This window comes from Hemitrygon akajei, chromosome 7, assembly GCF_048418815.1.
Source record: "Hemitrygon akajei chromosome 7, sHemAka1.3, whole genome shotgun sequence".
NCBI lineage: Eukaryota > Metazoa > Chordata > Chondrichthyes > Myliobatiformes > Dasyatidae > Hemitrygon > Hemitrygon akajei.
In genome coordinates this window covers 61502996-61524126 of record NC_133130.1, presented here as the reverse complement: position 1 = coordinate 61524126, position 21131 = coordinate 61502996, and the positions used below count along the sequence as shown (strand labels likewise).

Below are 21131 nucleotides of genomic sequence, written 5' to 3'. Positions count from 1 at the left end.
ACCTGATCTTGCCGAAACCTGATGAGCCAAAGCCACTCTAAAGACTGGCAAACTCACAAGATTGGCCAATCTGAAGAACTGCCGGCTTGTGGATGTCAAGGACTTTGGATCATTACTCTGCTCCCCCAGTAAGCTTCCCACAATGACTCCGTCAAACACATGCACCACCACACATGAGTTTACTTAATTGCCGTGCAAATTCAGAGACCTCACCAAGCCCACATTCTCCACTATACCGTAATCACAAGACATGGGGTCGAGTACAACATTTCTTCAACTGTCCTGCCTGACCATGCCTGCACGTATAGTCTGGACCATGAAAAGCTGGCAACCGTGAAGACTGTGTTTACCAACATGGAGAAACTTGGCATGGTACACCAGTCACATTGGCCCTGGGCTTTGTCCCTCCATATGGTCCTTAAGTCCAATGGTGGTTGCCGCTCATGCGGCAATTACTGATGCCTTAACGAGATCACCACCCCCAATTGTTACCCAATCCTACACATCCAGGACTTTTTGGCACACTTAGCCGGAAAGTTCTGTTTTTCTAAAGTCGATCTAGTTAAGGACTACCATCAGGTACCTATGTGCTCAAAGGACATTCCCAAAATGGCTGTGATAACCCCATTTGGTCTTTTTGGGTTTCTGCTCGTGCCATTTGGGCTGAAAATGCAGCATAGACATTCCAACAGCTGATGAACTCTGTATTAAAATACTTACAGATTTTCTTTTTGTTTACCTGGATGACATACTTGTCACCAGTGTAATCAAAGCTGTGAACATATATCTCATCTCCGCACACTTTCCAAGTGCTTAAACCAACATGGATTGATTATTAATGGTTGTCAGCCATTGGCCTTCTCGGCCAGCACATGCTCGCAGAAAGTGTTAAACCCCTCCCTTCAGAAGTAGCTGCTATTATGGATTTCCCACCACCCCTCACTACAGGAGTTTTTAAGCCATGGTGAATTTCTATCACTGCTTCATTCCGCGAGCTGTTGAACTTGTGCTTTCCCTGTATAGTGCATGTGAAGGCAATATCCCTAATCACATGCTTGACTGGTGTTACGTATCCCGTAACTGGATCACTTACCAGCAAAGATAGAGAGGTCCGCTGAAGTCTGATGGTATCATTTTTAAACGTTTTTATTTATAAAGGGGCACAAAAGTAAGGTTAATGCAAACATTCAGATAACATACGTCGTCAATACTCAATCTAAAGCGCAGGTATAGTAATAATCAATAAGAAATAAGCTCTATCGTTGTCTAGGGGTAAGGTATATATTGTCCGCTGTATATCTAAAAGTCTCTTGCGTTCACTGCAGTTCCACCAGCTGCCGTCTTTTGGGGGGGTCATGATGGTGCACTTTTGTTAGAGAGAGAGAGATAGAGCTTAAATGAAACAGTTACCCGGCGGGTTTTTTCCAACCTTTATGAGTTCGATCCGTCGGAGTCTCGTTGGGGGGTGGCCGTTCACTTGTGGCCTCTCCTGTAGCTAAAGCCGTTCTTTCATGGTGAGGTCGCCAATCCCAGGCAAGGAAAAGACGCACACAAACCCCCCCACCGGCTGTCGCTTTTAAAGGCTGTCACAGGATTTCTAGCGTGTCTTCGGGTGCGTCTGGGGGCCGTCTTTACAACCCCTCTTTTATCTGAACTCCTGGGGTCTCAGATGTCAATCAGGTTGGGATGATGCAATCTCTCTCTGTCTCTCCACCCACGTTGCCCTGAGGGTATACACGTAGTACAGTTCCCAATTCACAAAGGTGTCTCCACGAGACAAGGACCACAGTCGCCAGCTTTTGCCTCGCCGTGAAACGAGGGACACCGCACGTATCTCTCTCTTCTCTTGGGTCATTGACCCCCCCCTTCACTAGGGCTCTTGCGATTCTCACAAAGGAGGGGGCTGGGATCATAACACTGGTCAGCAGACATGACCAGATCATTTGATGTTACCAAACAAGCTCTTTCCAACGCAACCCTACCAGTGCACCTGCTCCCCACACGCCTACAGCAAATACTACTGATGTTTCAGACTATGCTGTGGGTACTGTGCACAACAGTTGGTCAGGGGTGCGTAGCAGCTGCTTGCCTTCTTCAGAGGGTAGCTCTGTTACCCCCCCCCCCCCCCACACACTGATGCACCATCAATAACTCACGCTGAGACTTAGGAAGTGAGATATCGGCTTTTATTGACTGGAAGAATAAACAGCACTACATCCTGGGGAAAATGAGGGAGAGCAGCAGCCCACAGTCGCCTTTATACAGGGGTCTGTGGGAGGAGCCACAGGAGCAGTCAGCAGGGTCTGTGGGAGGAGCCACAGGAGCAGTCAGACAGGTATATCTAGTTCACCACACACCCCCAGAAAGGAAATACAGCACATTTGACTGTAAGCTTCTCGGACTCTATATGGCTGTCCGCCATTTTCATTTTCTTCTAGAGGGTCAACATTTCACAGCGTTCATCGACCACAAACCCTTTGTGCACACAATGGTCAAAATATCAGCCCCTTGGTCTGCATGGGAGTAATTCCAATTGGCCTACAATCAGAATTCACAACAAGTATACAACATATCAAGGGGAAAAATAATAGTGTGCTTGATTGCCTTTCATGACCAGCAGTTGAGGCCATACACATAGGGGTTAACTATGCTGGCTACTGACCCAGAGGAGCAGACTTACTGAACAGCAGTCACAGATCTGTGGTTAGCTGGCATTAAGTTTGGGGAAGCTGGGGTTTCTCTCCTGCGCGATGTCTTAACTGGTCATCCTCACCCCAAGTGCTCGCAAACAGCAAGTGGACTGCTTTTGACCCCTTACATGGCCTCTCGCATCTGGGCCAGAACGCCTCATTGAAACTGGTAGCACTAAAGTGTGTGTGTGATATAGTCTTAGAAAAGATGGGCGTGATTGGACTGCAGCTTGTGTGGTGTGGCAGCGGGCAAAAATTAACTGTCATGTGTAGGTGCCATTGGCACCTTTTGAGGTCCCTGAGCAATGGTTTGATCACGTCAAAGTGGACCTTGTTGGCCCCTCCCCCCACCCCCAAAGTTCCATGCACCTCCTTACCATGGTGGAATAGGGAGAAAAGACTTTTATTATAGATAAGAGGGGCATTTCGGTAGATTGCCTTAAACCAGCGCACCAAGATTTGGAGGATTCCACTACCGTGCCCTGCTGTCACGATATGACATGAGTGTGTCAACACGTCTGACGAGCCTGAGGTACTTGCTGTTCCTCCACCTGTGGAACACGGGATCCGAGCCGAGCTTTTAGTGAATTCTGGGGGGGGGGGGGGGGGCTTATGTAGGGTAATGTAATTGGTGATAACACACAGAATTCACAACCACCAACATTGGGTTGGGATTCACTTTAAGAGGCTGGTCTGATGTGATGAGGTAACTACATAAAGGACTTTTAATGTGTTTTGTGTTCAATTTTTTGGTGTTCAATAAATGAGTTGTCATGGTTTTTCTTAAACATAAAATGCCTCGAACCATTTTATTTGTGGGAACCTACACCACCAAGATAACTGGTAAGTTTAATTTAGATAATTATAGTTGACATGAAATCAAAAAGTAGTACCAGTGGCAATAATTATTAGGAAGAAAAATTATCATTATTACTTGGAATGAGCTATATCTAACTCTGGGACCACAAAAATTGGTTCACTATTAATTGTTCAAAATTGTTCTCTGTAGTGGCCCAGCAAGTTAGTTCAGGTAATAATTGATGATGACAGCTAATTAGTCGTTGCCAGCAATGTCCACAAAGTTTAAAAAAAAAACATCTGTAATTGAGAATTTTTGTGTGAACGTTTAACAGTTAAACTTCTAAGTGTAGTATGGATACTGCCGTCTTTTAATAATCTATCACCAATGAATATCCACTCAGGGTTACATTTCGTAATGTCTTTGAAAATCGTCTTTTTTTTGTTTCGTGAGAAAATACAAGAGAAATTATTCCTAAAGAGTTGAAAACGGTGTGGGAGAAACTTTCTAAAGATCAAGATAAGTGAATTAGCGAATGGTAGTACGAGTTGTGTTGATTCGTCAGTTTGGGAGCTTCAGCAGCCAATGGGAAGAGAAGTTCTAGAGACGTGTGTGCCATGGCGGCCTCCTGTACCGGCAGCGTTGGCTCTGTGAAGTTGTTGCAATGCTGCCGGGGAACGTGTCGCTTGTCGTTATGGAGACTGCTTGCGCCTCGCAAATCTCCGCCGGTTGCGAGCACCAGCATCGGGCAGCTGCGGCGAACACATCAGCAGCCTTGGACCACTGTGGGTGAGCGTGGCCGAGTCGCCGTGGATCTGGGCAGCAGGTGGGTGAGGGCGAGCGAAAAGCACCTGGACTGGGGAGGTCCACCTCGTCTCCGGTGTAATGTCCACACAGAGCCCTGGCAGTCAGCAGATTGTCCATTTAAGCATGTTAGTAACACACCAAGTGCTAGAGGAACTCAGCTGGTCAGACAGCATGGGAAGAGAATGCACAGTCGACGTTTCATTTGGACTGTGTCCCCCTCCATAAATACTGCCTGACTGGGTCCATTTCCCCTCCAGTAATGTGAATGTTACTTCAGATTCCAGTACCTACAGTTTGTTGTGTCTCTATTTAATATGTTGATTGAGGCGTCAGTCTTGACCATGACTCTGGGCTGACACTTTTATTCCATCTTTATGATGGCACAGCTTTCTCTCTGTTCTACGTTGAAGTGTGTCTTAATCTGTTTATGTTCAGGTTTCTGGGCCAAGACTGACATCAGCTCTGTATAAAGAAGAAAGGACAACTCTATTTTGGGCGACCGTTTGCGTTCTGCTTGAGCCAGACAGAAGAGGGTGGTAGAGCCAAAGTCAATAGATAAATTTAAGGTGGAGATGGATAAATATGTGAAAGATTAAGATTATGAGAATAGGTATAGAAGCTGTCACAGATCTGCCATGAATTTTTGAATGGTAGTTAAACTTGAGAGACAGTTGGTTTACTTTGACATTTTATTCTTATCCTTTTGCGTTTGTGAAGTTGAAAAGTGAACACTGACCCAGCAAGGAAGAAAAAATATGGAGTTACTGGATTTTGCCTATGGCAACATACAGCTGTATTGATTAGACAGTGTGTATTGTGTACTGTTCTGGTTGTCACACTCCATGAAGGATGCGATTGCACTGGAGAAGTACAGATGAGATTTACCAGCATGTCGCCTGGAATGGAACATTTCAGTTATGAGGAGGGATTAGATAGATCACGACTTTTTTTTGGAGTGGAGCAGGCTGAGGGATAACCTGATGAATTATGGGGGGGGGGGGGTTAGAAAGGGTGGGTAGTGAGAAACCCTTCCCTATTGTAGAGATATCTGAAACTAGACAACAGGGCTCTAAGAATAAGTTGGGAAATTACTGGCAGGTGAATTTGACATCAGTTGTGGATAAATTACTTGAAGGTATTTTAAGAGACAGGATATATAATTATGTAGACAAACCGGACTTCATTAGAGGTTGTTAACCTGGCTTTGTGCATTATGTCTAGCCAATCTTAAAGTTCAAAGTAATTTTATTATCAAAGTACATATATGTTTCCATATTACTATCCTGAGATTAATTCTCTTGTGGGAATTCACAGTAGAACATTCTGCATGTCATAGTTCTCCTGGAAATGTTGGATTTCACATTGGGAGTGCATCTGCACTCAGGATGAGGCTTTTCATTCTAGAATGAAGAAGATGTCCTCCTTTTTCAAGAAAGGGGCTTCCCCTCCTCCACTATCAATGCTGCCCTTGACGGCATCTCTTCCATTTCACGCATGTTTGCTCTTACCCCATCCTCCCGCCACCCTACCAGGGATAGGATTCCTCTTGTCCTCACCTTCCACCCCACCAGCCTTCGCATCCAGCACATAATTCTCCAAAACTTTTGCCACCTCCAATGAAATCCCACCACCAAGCATATTGTTCCCCCACACCCACCACTTTCTGCTTTCCGCAGGGTTAGCTCCCTAGTGTCTCCCTTCTTCATTCCTTCCTCCCTACTGATCTCACTACCATTCAGGCCCTAAACCATTCCAGGTGAGGTGCCACTTCACTTGTGAGTCTGTTGGGGTTTACTGTGCTCCTGTATATCAGTGAGATCCAACATAGACTGGGAGACCGCTTCACCGAGCACTTACACTCCGTCCACCAGGAACAAGCGGGATCTCCCAGTGGCCACCCATTTTAATTCCACTTCGCATTCCCATTCCAAAATGTTCATCCATGGCCTCCTCCACTGTTGGGATGAGGCCACAGTTAGGATGGAGGAACAATATCTTATATTCAGTTTGGGTAGCCTCCAACCTGATGGCATGAACATTGATTTCTGAAACTTCTAGTAGTGCTCCCCACCCCACCCCCTCACCACTTCCCATCCCCGTCCCCTCTCTCACCTTATTTGCTTGCCTGCCTGTCGCCTCCCTCTGGTGCTCCTTTCCCCCCCCCCCCTTTTTTTTATTTCTTCCATGGCCTTCTGTCTCTTTCACCAACCAACTTCCCAGCTCTTTACTTCATCTTTTCCCCTCCAGGTTTCACTTATCACCTTACGTTTCTTTCTCTCTCCCCCTCCCCCCACCTTTTAAATCTTCTCAGTTTTTTTCTCCAGTCCTGCCAAAGAGTTTCGGCCCAAAATGTCAGTTCTTTTTCCTAGATGCAGCCTGGGCTGATGGGTTCCTCCAGCATTTTGTGTGTGTTGCTCAAATTTGCAGCATCTACAGATTTTCTCTTCTTTGTATTTGCATGACCGTTTATTTTATTAAAGTTATACATTTTTGACTTGTTAAATTTTTTCAAATAATAATTTCTTATATTATAAGAATATTGAAAAGAAAAGTAGAAGAATAGTTAAATGTTTTAAAGAACACAGTTTGTACAAAATTTAAGGGAGATTACCTTTTGTAACTCAGATACTGAACTACCATCTTCACAACAAAAATAAAAATTGACAATAATCAAGATACTGACAATGTTTTCACACCTTTGTGTGAAGCAAAAGCTGGGGGTAAGTTCAGTATTGGGAAAATAATGGGAAGATTGGGAGTTAGATTACTTAAAATGACATTAATGAGAGAACTCAGTTACCAAATTACACAACCAGAAGAAATGTGGAATTTTGCACAGTTAAAGCACTGCAGTATGCAAAACAAAAATTAACAAGTTACGGCCATGGTATCTTGGTGATACCATTAATTGGAGTGACAAAGTGACAGATCTACTTGCATCTTTAAGTTCTAACATCGATACTGCGTCTATTGGAGGGTAATAACTGTGCTGAACCTATTATCGTGGGACCTAAGACCCTGTACCTCCTTTCAAATGGTAGCATTAACCACAGTGTGGCTTGGATGGTATAGGTCCTTGATGATGGGTGCTGGTTTCTTGTAGCACTGCTCCTTGTAGATGTACTCAGTGGTGGGGAGGGCTTTTCTGGTGATAGACAGGGCTCTATCCACTACTTTTTGTGTGCTTTTCTGTTCTTGGGCATAGGTGTATCCATACTAGGGCATGATGTAAACAGTCTGGATACCTTGCATTGTGCTTCTATAGAAATTTATCAAGGCTTTAGATGCCATGCCAAATCTGCATGTACTTCTAAGATTATTTTCTTCAGATAAGCTTAGGTGTGATTCCCTGACATTAAGTAATTTGATAATATTCAAAGATTTGGAAAAGTCCTTGTCAGCTGATATGTTGAGTTTGTGTTTTTTTAATAAAGCAAGAACAAATTAAAGTAGAAAACAGTTCTCTGTCCTGTATCTTGTAGGGCAGTGCTATCACACTTGTAATTTGTAATGTTTTCAAATCTGTAATTTCCTAGCTTGCTTAGACAGTTCTTAGCTTATGTAGCAGTATTCTTGCTCACTTTCTCACAAAGACCAGAATTTTAATTTTTGTCAGATAATCAAGAGAAAACTGGTCAAAGGACTTATAAATTGACATTTGTGTTTGATTTTTATGCCTATTTATTTCATATCAGACTAATTTAATGCCTAGTTAATATCACCACTGTTTTGTTCAGTGAAAATTTATTTTATACTACAATTATCCTCATTATGAAATTTGTAGTATACTGAAGATAGTGCTTTATTTATCAAATATTAACTTGTTTTTACAGCAGGAAGCTTGAAATTTCCACAGGGAAGCTTGCTCGGTTTGCAGATGGATCTGCAATGGTTCAGGTAAACTAACATTCATTGTAGAACTTCTATGTAGATAACAGCCAAGTAGAGAATAAAAGGAAAATTAACTTGATTTGAAGAAAGGTTCTGTTGTCATAATGTCATAATTGACTTTCCTGTGTTTTAAGCATAGGGAAATAGCCAATGTTACGTTGTCAACCCTGAAAGAAATAGTGATTGGTCTGGAACATCAACTTTGATGGTATCAGAAAGGATCTGGCAAAATGTGCATTGGGACAGGTTGTTTTCTGGCAAAGGTGTATTTGTAAGTGGGAGGTCTTTAAAAGTTCCTGTCAGAATAAAAGGCAAGGATAACAGGTTTAGGGAACCTTTGTCTTTGAGAGTTATTGAGGCCCTAGTTAAGAAGAATGTGGAGGTGCATAGCAGGTTTCAGCAGGAAGGAATAAATGATATAATTGAGGAATATAAGAAATGAAAGAGAACAGTTAAGGAAATCAGGAGGGCTAAAAGAAGGCATAAGATTGCTCTAGCAGACAAGGTGAATCCCAAGGGTTTCTACAGACATATTAAGAGCAAAAGGATAACAAGAGACAAAATTACAAAATTGCTTCTCTGAAACATCAAAGTAGTTATCTACGCATGGAACCACAAGAGATGAAGATCTTACATAGATTTTTTCACCTGTGTTTACTCAGGAGATGGACACAGAGTTTATAGAGGTGAGGCAAAATGGCAGTGATGTCATGGACTGTATACACATTACAGGGGAGGAGGAGCTTCCTGTTTTGAGACAAATTAGAATGGATAAGTCCCCAGGGCCTGACAAGGTGTTCCCTCGATCCTTGTGTGAGGCTGGTGCGGAAATTGCAGTGGCCCTAGTAGAGATATTTAAATGCCCTTGGTAATGAGTGAGGTGCCGTAGGACTAGAGAATAATTAATGTTGTTCAATTGTTTTAGAAAGGCTCTAAGAATAAACCAGGAAATTATAAGCCAGTGAGCCTGACATCAGTAGTGGGAGGTATTCTAAGGGGCCGGATGTACAAGTATTTGGATAGACAGGAACTGGTTAGGGGTCGTCAGCATGGCTTTGTGAATGGTTGGTCATGTCTAACCAATCTTACAGACTTTTTCAGAGTGGTTGTAGATGGTGCCTCTCTGACTGGAGGCCTGTGTCTAGTGGAGTGCTGATTCCATTATTGTTTGTCATCTGTATTAGTGATCTGGTTGGTAATGTAGTAAACGAGTTCAGGAAATTTACAGATGACAGCAAAATTGGGGGCGAAGTAGACAACGAAGAAGGTACATGGGAGGGGTATGGAGGGCTATGGTTTAGGTGTGGGTTGATGGGACTAGGCAGATTAATAGTTTGACACGGTCCAAATGGGCCGAGAGGTCTGTTTCTATGCTGTAGTGTTCTATGATGTATAAAATTCTAAAGGCATTGGACAGGCTAGATGCAGGAAGATTGTTTCCAATGTTGGGGAAGTCCAGAACGAGGGGTCACACTTTAAGGATAAAGGGGAAGCTTTTTAGGACCGATGAGGAAAAACTTCTTCACACAGAGAGTGGTGAATCTGTGGAATTCTCTGCCACAGGAAACAGTTGAGGCCGGTTCATTGGCTGTATTTAAGAGGAAGTTAGATATGGCCCTTGTGGCTGAAGGGATCAGGGGGTATAGAGAGAAAGCGGGTACAGGGTTCTGAGTTGGATGATCAGCCATGATCATACTGAATGGTGGTGCAGGCTCGAAGGGCCGAATGGCCTACTCCTGCACCTATTTTCTATGTTTCTATGATTCTACGATTAAGCTTCAATAACTAGTGAGGGAAAACTTCCATTGGGCCTTCACTCCAAATGTCACTTGGGAATGCTACAAGTTACTGTAATAATTCTGCAAGACTGTGGTTAGAATACTGATGATTTATGTCAGTTCTGTCTTCCACTACTACAGTTCTCATTGATGAGAGAAATTATATCAGTTTACCCAATGGAGCTCAGCTGCCCTGTGACCAAGAAACAGCAAGTTTTTTTTGATTTCTAGGATATTTAAGGACAAAAAGCAAGTGATTGCATTAAGTTCTAAGAGAAATTTTAATTGGTCTGAATCTTGAAAGGAACCATGTATGTTCATTATTAAGTGCTAGGTTGGCAAATTTGAAATTTAATATGTTGATTTTCTTTCTCTTACCTTGAAGTTGGGAGACACATCAGTGATGGTTACAGCTGTCAGTAAAACAAAGCCTACTTCGTCCCAATTTATGCCATTGGTGGTAAGTATGTTAAAACTTTATAATTTGTTTACATTGCAGATTATCATGAAAAATAACAAATTTTTATTATTAGGTTGATTACCGTCAGAAAGCTGCAGCAGCAGGAAGAATACCAACTACATACTTGCGAAAAGAATTGGGCTACACAGATAGTGAGATCTTAACCAGCAGAGTAATTGGTAAGATTATATGATGTAGAGCACTTTGGTTAACATGGGTTGTTTTTAAATGTGCTTTAAAAATAAATTTGACTTGTCTAGAGCAAGTTTACTACTGCAATATTTTTCAAGTCTGTTTCTACTATAGATATATAATAGAATATAATATTTTTGATCTTTGAATTTGTTAACTAATTGCATTATTATTTTACAGAAATGTATTTCCCTTATACTTTAGTACCCTAGTCTCTAAGATTGTTTTTTTTAATTAGTTTTTTTATACATTTTCTACATAGCTACAGATAAAAAAACCCAGATCAAAACGAAGAACATTGATACAGTGCAAAAATAAACATACAATAATAATATGATACAAAGAAAGATAATTGAGAAAGCACCCAAATTGAAGACGTAAAATTAGTATCCTCCCCAAGCCCCGCAACAAAAAAAAAGCTCCAGACCAACCACAACACAATATAGAGAATATAAATCAGGACAATCAAACCCCCAAAACTGTAAATACACTTAGCAACAGAAGATATTAATGCCTACTACCAAAAAAAAAAGAGCTGAAAGCAAGGGACTGAAAAAAAACCTTAGTTAAGAGGAAGGTTATGAAAGTACTCAATAAAAGGTCCCCAGACCTTATGGAACTTTAAATCCGAATTAAGGACTGAATAATGAATTTTTTCAAGGTCTAAGCAGGCCATAATATCGTTAAGTCATTGAGCATGCGTGGGCGAGGCAACATCTCTCCATCTAAGGAGGATTAAACGTCTAGCCAGGAGAGAGGCAAAAGATAATATTCGACACTTAGTCGAACTCAGACGTAAATCTGTCTCACCCCAGAAACCGAACAAAGCAATTAAAGGGTTAGGTTCTAGGTGGTGATTCAGAATATACGATAACATTATGAAGACATCTTTCCAAAATTTCTCCAAGCTAGGACAAAACCAGTACATATGAATGAGAGAGGCCTCGCCCCTTTTGCATTTATCACAAAGCGGACTGATGTTAGGGTAAAATCGAGATAATTTAGATTTAGACATATGGGCTCTATGAACAATCTAAAACTGTAAAAGGCAATGGTGAGCACAAAGAGAGGTTGAATTAACCGATTTGAGAATCGAGTCCCAAGTCTCATCGGATAAGGAGGTATTTAAATCATGCTCCCATGCCATTTTAATTTTATCCACAGGGGCACGTCGTAAGGCTGCTAATTTATCACGAATAAATGATATTAAACCTTTACCTAGTGGATTAATAGAAAGAAATAAGTCCATAACATTTTTCTCAGGCATTTCAGGGAAGTTAGGGATTAAAGGAGTAATAAAGTGTCTAATTTGGAGATATCTAAAAAAAATGAGCATTAGGCAGATTGAACTTAGCAGAGAGCTGTTGAAAAGAAGCGAAGCGATTATCAATAAAAAGATCTTCAAAATGTCTAATGCCCTTCCTATACCAATCATGGAATGCTGAGTCATACGTAGTAGGTAAAAAAAGGTGATTATGTAAGAGGGCTAGAAAAGGAAAAACCATGGAAACCATAAAATTTCCTAAACTGAGCCCATATACGCAAAGTGTGTCTAACAAGAGGATTAACTATTAATCTGGACAAAGATTGTTTAAAATAGTAATGTTACAAAACTTGCTTTTATTAAACATAATTGAGCTTCTGAAATGTTGGATTTGGTAAGTAATTACCTTTCATCAATTTCCACACAGCCAAAGACTTGGCTTCAACAGATTGTTGGTTAGATTGTGAGGTGTGGTACCATGTTAGGGTGACTGAAGAGGAAAAGTGCATGTTCTACAAAGTAGCTCAAGGGTGCCTCCTGTTAGTAAGTTCAAAGCATCACTTGCTGCAGCTGTTAATCTTTGACCTAGCTTGAACTATTCCCATAACTATCTAGCTGAAGAAAAGAACATAACACAGAACAAGTTGTTTTTAAGTGGCTGTTTTCCTTTAGTAAATGCCAGTTACTTCTATTGAATTTTTCAGATCGTTCAATCAGACCACTATTTCCTTCAGGATATTTTTATGATACACAGGTAAGTGTTGGATAAAATGCATTACCTTGTGTTTCATTTTTTTTAGAATAAATACGTTGGCAGATTAATTGAAAATCAAAAAATGCTGCACATTGAAATAACATTGCTGGTAATACTCAGTAAATCAGTATGTCTTTGTTTGGAGAACAATGCATAAAAAGAAATTTTTATGTATTGTTTTAATTTTTCTATGAAATTATACTCATTTGTTAACTTCCTGAAACCACAGTTGTATTTGCAATTTGTGTAGTTTTGAGACTTTGCTGACTATTATGGGTTAGTGCTTTAGAATTGATCATGTAACAAACTTTTGAAAGCTAACGTTTATCAACATTGTTTCAGGAGATGTTATGTAGCATGTTCATTTTTAAACTAATGATTACCATTACAGGCTTTTTAAATATGAAGATATTTGATTATTCACGAATACCCAAAAATGTAACAACATTTTACTACAGTTTATCATTAAGAAATCATTGCAGTACATAACCAATCCCACACATTCTTTGAAAATTCTCCCATATACAAATTGAAAAAACTATGATGAAAAGGTAGTTTTTTGTTTGCCAGTACTGTGGCGACCCACTTCCTAGCGCACTTGAACCGGCTCACAAATAGCCAGCGCGCAGGCACAAAGGCCAGGTCCGCAACAAAGGGAAAAAGCCTGCAGGGGTTTGTGAGTACGTGTCCCTTAGAGCATCCGCGCCCGGGGAGGGCGGGATGAGGGAGGCTTTAAAGCAAGGCTGTGAAGTTTGAATAAAATCATCTTTAATTGCAGTTTACCGACTCCATGTCATTATTTTAGCGCTGCGTGTAGCACACCGCTACAATTGGTGACCCCGACGGTCCAAACGATTTTTGGACCGGAGATGACCAACACTGCATTTGTTCATGCGGTTTCGTTGAAACTGCCAAGCTTCTGGACACTGCGACCTCACCTATGGTTCCAGCAAGCAGAAGCCCAACTCCACGTTCGGCAGATAACCTCAGAGGACACACGTTACTACTACGTGGTGAGCTCCCTCGACCAGGACACAGCGGCCCAGGTTGCGGAGTTCGTACAGTCTCCCCCGGCGGACGGCAAGTACACGGAATTCAAAGCCCTGCTCCTAAGGACTTTCGGACTCTCACGGCGTGAGCGAGCTGCCCATTTACTGCACCTGGATGGCTTGGGAGACAGACCTCCATCAGCTTTAATGAATGAGATGTTGTCTTTGGCCGGCGGACACACACCCTGCCTCATGTTTGAGCAGGCATTCCTGGAGCAGCTGCCCGAGGACATACGCCTGCTGCTGTCTGACGCGGATTTCAGCAACCCCCAGAAGGTGGCAACCCGGGTGGACTTGCTGTGGAACGCCAAGAAGGTGAGTGGGGCGTCCATCGCACAGATCAACAGGCCACACTCCCAGCAGCAAACCAGTCCAGGCCCGGCCGCAGAGCCCACTAGCCCCAGAGGCAGGGGTGGGGAGCCCAACGAACACTGGTGTTTCTACCACCAGCGGTGGGGCGCAGAAGCCCACCGTTGTCGCCCGCCCTGCCAGTTCCCGGGAAATGCCAGGGCCAGCCGCCGCTGATGGCTACGGCGGCTGGCCGTCGGGATAGCCTCCTGTATGTGTGGGACAAGAGGTCGGGACGCCGTTTTTTGGTCGACACCAGTGCCGAGATCAGCGTCTTACCTCCGACTAATTACGACACCCGCAACAGGGCACCAGGTCCCCCACTGAGGGCCGTGAACGGCAGCACGGTAAGGACCTACGGCACCCGTACGGTGCAGCTACAGTTCAGCTCCAGCCGGTTCACGTGGGACTTCACACTGGCCGCCGTAGCCCAACCGCTTCTGGGCGCGGATTTTTTGCAGGCTCACAGCCTGCTGGTCGACCTGGCGAGGCAGAGGCTGGTCCACGCCGAGACCTTTCAGACGTTCTCCCTGGGAGAAGTCCCGTTGCCAGCCCCACCCCTTGGCTCCATCACGCTGTCCGACAACGACTTCATCAGAGTCCTGGCGGATTTCCCATCGGTTCTGGCACCGCAGTTCACGGCAGCCATGCCCCGACACGGCGTACAGCACCACATCCCGGCCCAGGGACCACCCCTCCATGCCTGTGCTCGGCAGCTTCCCCCGGACAAGCTTCGACTGGCGAAGGAGGAGTTCAAGAGGATGGAGGAATTGGGGATCATCCGGCGGTCTGACAGCCCATGAGCCTCCCCCCTGCACATGGTGCCCAAAGCGACAGGGGGCTGGAGACCGTGCGGCGACTACCGCAGGCTGAACGAGGCTACCACACCGGACCACTACCCTGTGCCGCACGTTCAGGACTTTGCAGCAAACCTGCACGGCGCACGGATCTTCTCCAAGGTAGACCTCGTCCGGGAATACCATCAAATCCCAATGCATCCGGACAACGCCCCCAAAACGGCACTCATCACCCCTTTCGGCCTTTTTGAGTTCCTCCGCATGCCGTTCGGCCTAAAGAATGCCGCACAGACGTTTCAGCGGTTAATGGACGCGATGGGACGCGACCTGGACTTCACTTTCATCTATTTGGACGACATCCTCATAGCAAGCAGCAGTCAGGAGCATGTGTCCCACCTCCGTCAACTCTACGCCCGACTGAGTGAATACGGTCTAACAATCAACCTGGCCAAATGCCAGTTCGAGCTCGACACCATCGACTTCCTGGGCCACAGGATTACTAAAGACGGGGCAACCCCTCTGCCCGCTAAGGTAGATGCGGTCCGCCATTTCCCCCGACCCACCACGATCAAAGGCCTTCAGGAGTTCATAGGTATGGTCAATTTCTACCACCGCTTCCTCCCTTCAGCTGCCCGAATCATGCGCCCCCTGTTCGCCCTGCTGTCGGGTCCGGGCAAGGACATTGCCTGGGACGAGGAGTCCGCCGCCGCTTTCATTCAAACGAAGGAAGCCTTGGCGAACGCCACGATGCTAGTGCACCCCAGAATGGACGTCCCTACCGCCCTCACAGTGGACGCATCTAACACGGCAGTCAGTGGGGTGCTGGAACAACTCATCGAGGGGCGCTGGCAACCCCTGGCGTTTTTCAGCAAACACCTGCTGCCACCCGAGCTCAAATACAGTGCTTTCGACCGGGAACTGTTGGTGCTATACCTGGCAATCCGGCATTTCAGGTACTTCTTAGAAGGTCGGCCCTTCACCGCGTTCACGGACCACAAGCCGCTTACCTTTACGTTCACGAAGGTGTCCGATCCCTGGTCGTCCCGCCAGCAGCACCATCTGTCCTACATCTCTGAATACACGACGGATGTCGGGCACGTCTCGGGTAAGGACAATGTCGTGGCGGACGCGCTCTCTCGCCCTAACATTCATGCCCTTTCCCAAGGGGTAGACTTTGAGGCGCTGGCAGAGGCGCGGCAGGCAGACGAGGAGATCCCGAGTTACAGAACCGCAGTCTCCGGCTTGCAGCTCCAGGACCTCCCCGTAGGCCCAGGTGAGAGGACCCTACTCTGTGACATCGCCACCGGCCAGTCCCGTCCCATCGTCCCGGCAAACTGGCGGCGCCGTGTTTTTGACTCCATTCATAACATAGCACACCCCTCCATCAGGACAACTGTCCGGATTGTAGCCAACCGGTTCGTTTGGCACGGACTCCGCAAGCAGGTCAGTGAATGGGCCAGAAAGTGCATGCACTGCCAGATGGCCAAGGTGCAGCGGCACACCAAAGCTCTGCCGCAGCAGTTCCACCCCACCCACCGGCGTTTCAACCACATTCACGTGGATATTGTGGGCCCCCTGCCAGTGTTGCGCGGAGCGCAGCACCTCCTGACTATCGTGGACCAGTTCACAAGATGGCCAGAGGTGATCCCGCTCATGGACACCACCTCCGAATCTTGCGCCCGGGCACTGATCGCCACCTGGGTGTCCCACTTTGGTGTACCGGCCCACATTACCTCCGACAGAGACGCCCAGTTCACCTCCAGCCTGTGGTCAGCTATGGCCAGCCTTTTGGGGACACAGCTGCACCGCACCACTGCCTACCACCCACAGTCGAACGGCCTGGTGGAACGTTTCCACCGTCACCTAAAGTCGGTTCTCATGGCCTGCCTGAGAGGAGCTAACTGGGCGGACGAGCTTCCCTGGGTCCTACTCGGCATCCACACGGCGCCCAAAGACGATCTGCACGCCTCGTCGGCCGAGTTAGTGCACGGCGCACCCCTGGTCGTCCCCGGGGAGTTCATACCAGCCCCAAGGGGGCAAGAGGAAGAACCCGCAGCAGTCCTGGGCAGACTACGCGAGAGGCTCGGTGACCTGGCCCCCATACCCACTTCGCAGCATGGGCAGAACCCGGCCTGCGTACCCAAAGACCTGCAGAACTGTAAGTTTGTGTTTGTACGACGGGGCGGGCATTGGCCACCGCTGCAATGGCCCTACAAGGGGCTGTTCACGGTGCTCAGGAACAACGGGTCCACGTTCGTGCTGGACGTTGGGGGGAGAGAGGAGGTTTTCACGGTGGACCGACTCAAACCGGCCCATGTGGACCTGGCGCAACCGGTCGAGTTTCCGGCACCGCGGCGCAGGGGCCGACCTCCCAAACAGGGTCCGGCCCAGACTGTGGACATTGGGGGGGGGTGTATCGCCGGTTCTGGGGGGGGGGGGTTATGTGGCGACCCACTTCCTAGCGCACTCGAACCGGCTCACAAATAGCCAGCGCGCAGGCACAAAGGCCAGGTCCGCAACAAAGGGAAAAAGCCTGCGGGGGTTTGTGAGTACGTGTCCCTTAGAGCATCCACGCCCGGGGAGGGCGGGATGAGGGAGGCTTTAAAGCAAGGCTGTGAAGTTCGAATAAAATTATCTTTAATTGCAGTTTACCGACTCCGTGTCGTTATTTTAGCGCTGCGTGTAGCACACCACTACAGTACCATAATTTTCCTCATTACAAGACAAAGTCCCCACAATATCCAACTCCTGATTTACATAATCATTATACTGGATTGAGAAATTGATTCTCAGAGGTGAGCAGGTCCTGGCAATTGTAGCTGCATGAATTCATTTCAGGAAGTGAAGCAATGTGTCACCTTCACTCTTGGAACCCTTTTGCCCTCCTCAGGAACAGTGTATAATTGTCAAGGAAGTTAATGCAGGTCCAATAGCTAAAGAAAGTAACATGCCCAGCCATTGCATAAGATGTATTCCCAGATGACACATGGTAAAAACCTTCATCTCTTGCACTCTCAAGTTTCTAGCCAACTCAAAAGACCTGTAAAACATAAGTGACCTTAAAAGTGGTCTTCAATCAAATTTAATCTATGAAATATTGCCACAAAAGAAATCTTACAGTTGAAGTGCATGCTTTTGAAACTTTATGGATAAGTCACTAATTCTCAAATTAAGAGATAGATCAAGTTTAACACCGTTGATTCAACTCTTGGATTTTGTTGTAACATTTTACAAACATAATAGAATTTTTTTTGCAGCCTATTTGAACTTGCCGATGCAGATACATATGATATTAAAATTGCATGCAGAATCAAGGGCTCCTTGACTAAAAGTACTTGTGGTTCTTTTCTTTGTGTAAGGTTATATGCAATCTCCTTGCAGTGGATGGCATCAATGATCCTGATGTTCTTGCAATTAATGGAGGTAGGAACAAATGATTGTGTGAAAATGGGAACCTTAAACATCAAGTCTCAAATCGTGGTGGGGGAGGGCAATTGTTGCTCACCTTTAGCTGAGAGAGTATTCTTTCCTATTGGATTTTTTTTGCCAATCTTTGTTCCTGAAATTTTCTGGGAAAACAACTCCCAACTGATTAGGCACAGGAGCTCTCTGAGAATAGGTATCAGGTTCTACTCCTGGCTGAAAAGAAATCAAGATGCTCGTTAAATTGACTGTTCCTGAATGTCTTTGCCATTTTCAAAGATGCAATCTTAGGAAATTTTATTGCTTCCCCCCCCCCCCCCCCCAACCTTAAAGGGTAACACGTGTGTACAAATTTGTGCGGATCTTGTGGGGATAGTTGATGGACGGTTGTATCAAAGGACTTCACAGATTTTGATCTGGTGGTGTTGAATAATATAGGGGGGCATGGTAGTGTAGTGGTTAGCACAACACTTTATAGGTGACCAGAGTTCAATTTCCATGGCTGCCTGTAAAGAGTTTGTACTTTCTCCTTGTGACCACAAGAGTTTCCTATGGGTGCTCTGGTTTCCTCCTACAGTCCAAAGACATACCAGTTAAGAGGTTAATTGATCATTGTAAATTGCCCTATGATTAGGTGAGTGTTAAGTTGATGGATTGCGGGGTAGTGCGGCTCGAAGGGCCAGAATTCCTTATTCCGTGCTGTATCTCAATAAATAAATAACTGAAAGGTTCACGTCAGGATGGTTTGTGATTTGAAGACAAACCTGGTAGGTCCCATCTATCTAAAACTCTTGTCCTTCTCAGATGGTGGTTAGTTGAAATAAGCTACATCACTTATTTAATGCATCTAGTGGAGAGAATGTACTACGATAACATGCCAGTTCTGGAAATGATTGCGTTTCATATGGGCATCTGTTAGCTGATATTAAGCTGCTGTACTGTGACCCATTACCCCACCATCTCCATCTTTCTTGAGATATTGTATAAGGCTTAAATGTAGGAACTAATCTCATTTAGGAAATTAGATAATCTTTGCCTGTCATTGCTGCATTTTTTCCCCAATTTGTTCAAGGGTGTGGACATCACGTACAGGACCAGCATTTAATGCCCTTGCCATTTTAACTGATAGACCTGCTAAGCTAAATAACAGGTCACTTTAAGAACTAATCCCATGGGGAGTGGGGAGGAGGTGGTCTGAAACTACAATACAGCCAGTCGGGATGATTTCTTTCTCTGGACTGCTGTTGTGAATCAGATTTGGTTCATGCAACAATCCTGCACTAGCTGTTACTATCTTTTTATCCCAAGTTTATTGAGTCATTTGGTGGATTCAAGCACACATCCTGTATCAGTAGTCCCAGCCTACTGCATAGGAATTCATTGACTATCATCCTGCCAACCACGATATGAATGTTGGCTATTGTAACCAGCTCATCACTATTATCTGCTATTTATTGCTAACAGCTGTCTGCTGCAGGCAAAGAGCAGCTTTATAATTGGAAAAGCCATTTTCTCTCAAGTGATGCAGTTACTAATGAGAGACGCTTTAAGTTTCCAGGCCAGGAAAAGCAGTAATTTTGCATTTTCCAAAGTCAAACCATGAATGAATTTTGTACGTTTCCATGGTCACACTTACTTCCTTTGACCTTGAGTAAAGACCTAGTATGCTTAATCATTCCTCATAGGGCAAATTTGCCATCCCAAGAATCAATTTGGTGAACCTTGTCTGCACTCTGTTTATGGCAAGTATATCCTTTCTCGGGTAGAGAGATTAAATGTGTACATGATATTACAAATTCACAAACTTTATTTACTGAAGGGAGTTACCTCTACGTTTTTTTAAATATTCAAGTGTTTTTCTATTGAATTAACTGTTTTACCTGTATGTTTACTTTCAATGATTCATGTTCAAGAACAACTACATCATAAATGGTAGATATATTTTGTAAAGCTGGATTTCATAATAACAGTGGAGGAGCTTAACTAATAGAATAGCTAATTCTAATTCTCATTCCATTTTTCTTTTTAGGATGCTTGCAAACCATAACCATTGCTATGTACTGCACTTCAAGTAAATTTTTAATGTGTGGAGTGTGACTGGAGTGAGGGTAGGGCTAATCAGGGGTAGCAGAGGAAACATGCCTGGAGTCAGAGGAGATAGGAAGGTCCTTAATGAATACTTCGCTTCAGTATTCACCAGTGAGGGGAACCTTATCGATTGTAAGAACAGTGTAAAACAGGCTGATATGCTTAAGTATGTTGACATTGAGAATATGCTGGAACTTTTGAAAAACATTAGGTTAGGTAAGTACCTGAGGGCCACACAGAATATGCCTGGGTTACTACAGGAAACAAGAAGAGATTGATGCTTCTTTGCATCCTCGCTGACAGCAGGAGTAGTACCAGAAGACTAGCAAGTGGAAAATGTTATTCTTCTGTTCAAGAAAGGCAATAAGGATAATCTTGCAAATTGTACACCCATGAGTCATACTTCAGTGATGGCAAATTATTGGAGAAGATTCTTAGAGACAGGGTTTACAAACATTCAGAGAAGCATAGTTTGATTAGGGATAGCCAGCATGGCGCTTTGTGGGGGGAGCAGGTCATGCCTTAGAAGTCTGACAGAATTCTTTAAGGATGTTTCAAAGCATATTTATGAAGGCAGAGCTATGGATGTGGTGTATATGGATTTTAATAAGCTGTTTTCTCAGGTTCTGCATGGAAGACTCATTCAGAAAGTCAGGAAGCATGGGATCCAGGGAAACCTGGCTCTGTGAATTCAGAATTGCTTGCCATAGAAGGCAGAGGGTGGTTATAGATGTAACTTCCTCTGCCTGGAGGTCTGACCAGTGGTGTACTGCTTAGTGATTTTTATAAAT

At 44.6% G+C, this 21131-nt stretch overlaps 1 protein-coding gene across 4 annotated transcripts in view; it reads left to right on the top strand.

Moving 5' to 3' along the window:
* Positions 1-4092: 4092 nt before the first annotated feature.
* pnpt1 (polyribonucleotide nucleotidyltransferase 1, mitochondrial) overlaps positions 4093-21131 on the top strand; it is a 68706-nt gene continuing 51667 nt past the window's right edge. For 2 of the 4 annotated variants that reach the window (XM_073051030.1, XM_073051027.1), the window contains exons 1-6: positions 4093-4315; positions 8130-8193; positions 10351-10425; positions 10499-10604; positions 12586-12635; positions 18189-18252. In XM_073051030.1, the coding sequence (XP_072907131.1) occupies positions 4107-4315; positions 8130-8193; positions 10351-10425; positions 10499-10604; positions 12586-12635; positions 18189-18252 (568 nt within the window). In that variant the 5' untranslated portion in view covers positions 4093-4106. The remainder of the gene's footprint in view (positions 4316-8129; positions 8194-10350; positions 10426-10498; positions 10605-12585; positions 12636-18188; positions 18253-21131) is intronic. The other 2 variants (XM_073051029.1, XM_073051031.1) reach the window with 2 other exon arrangements.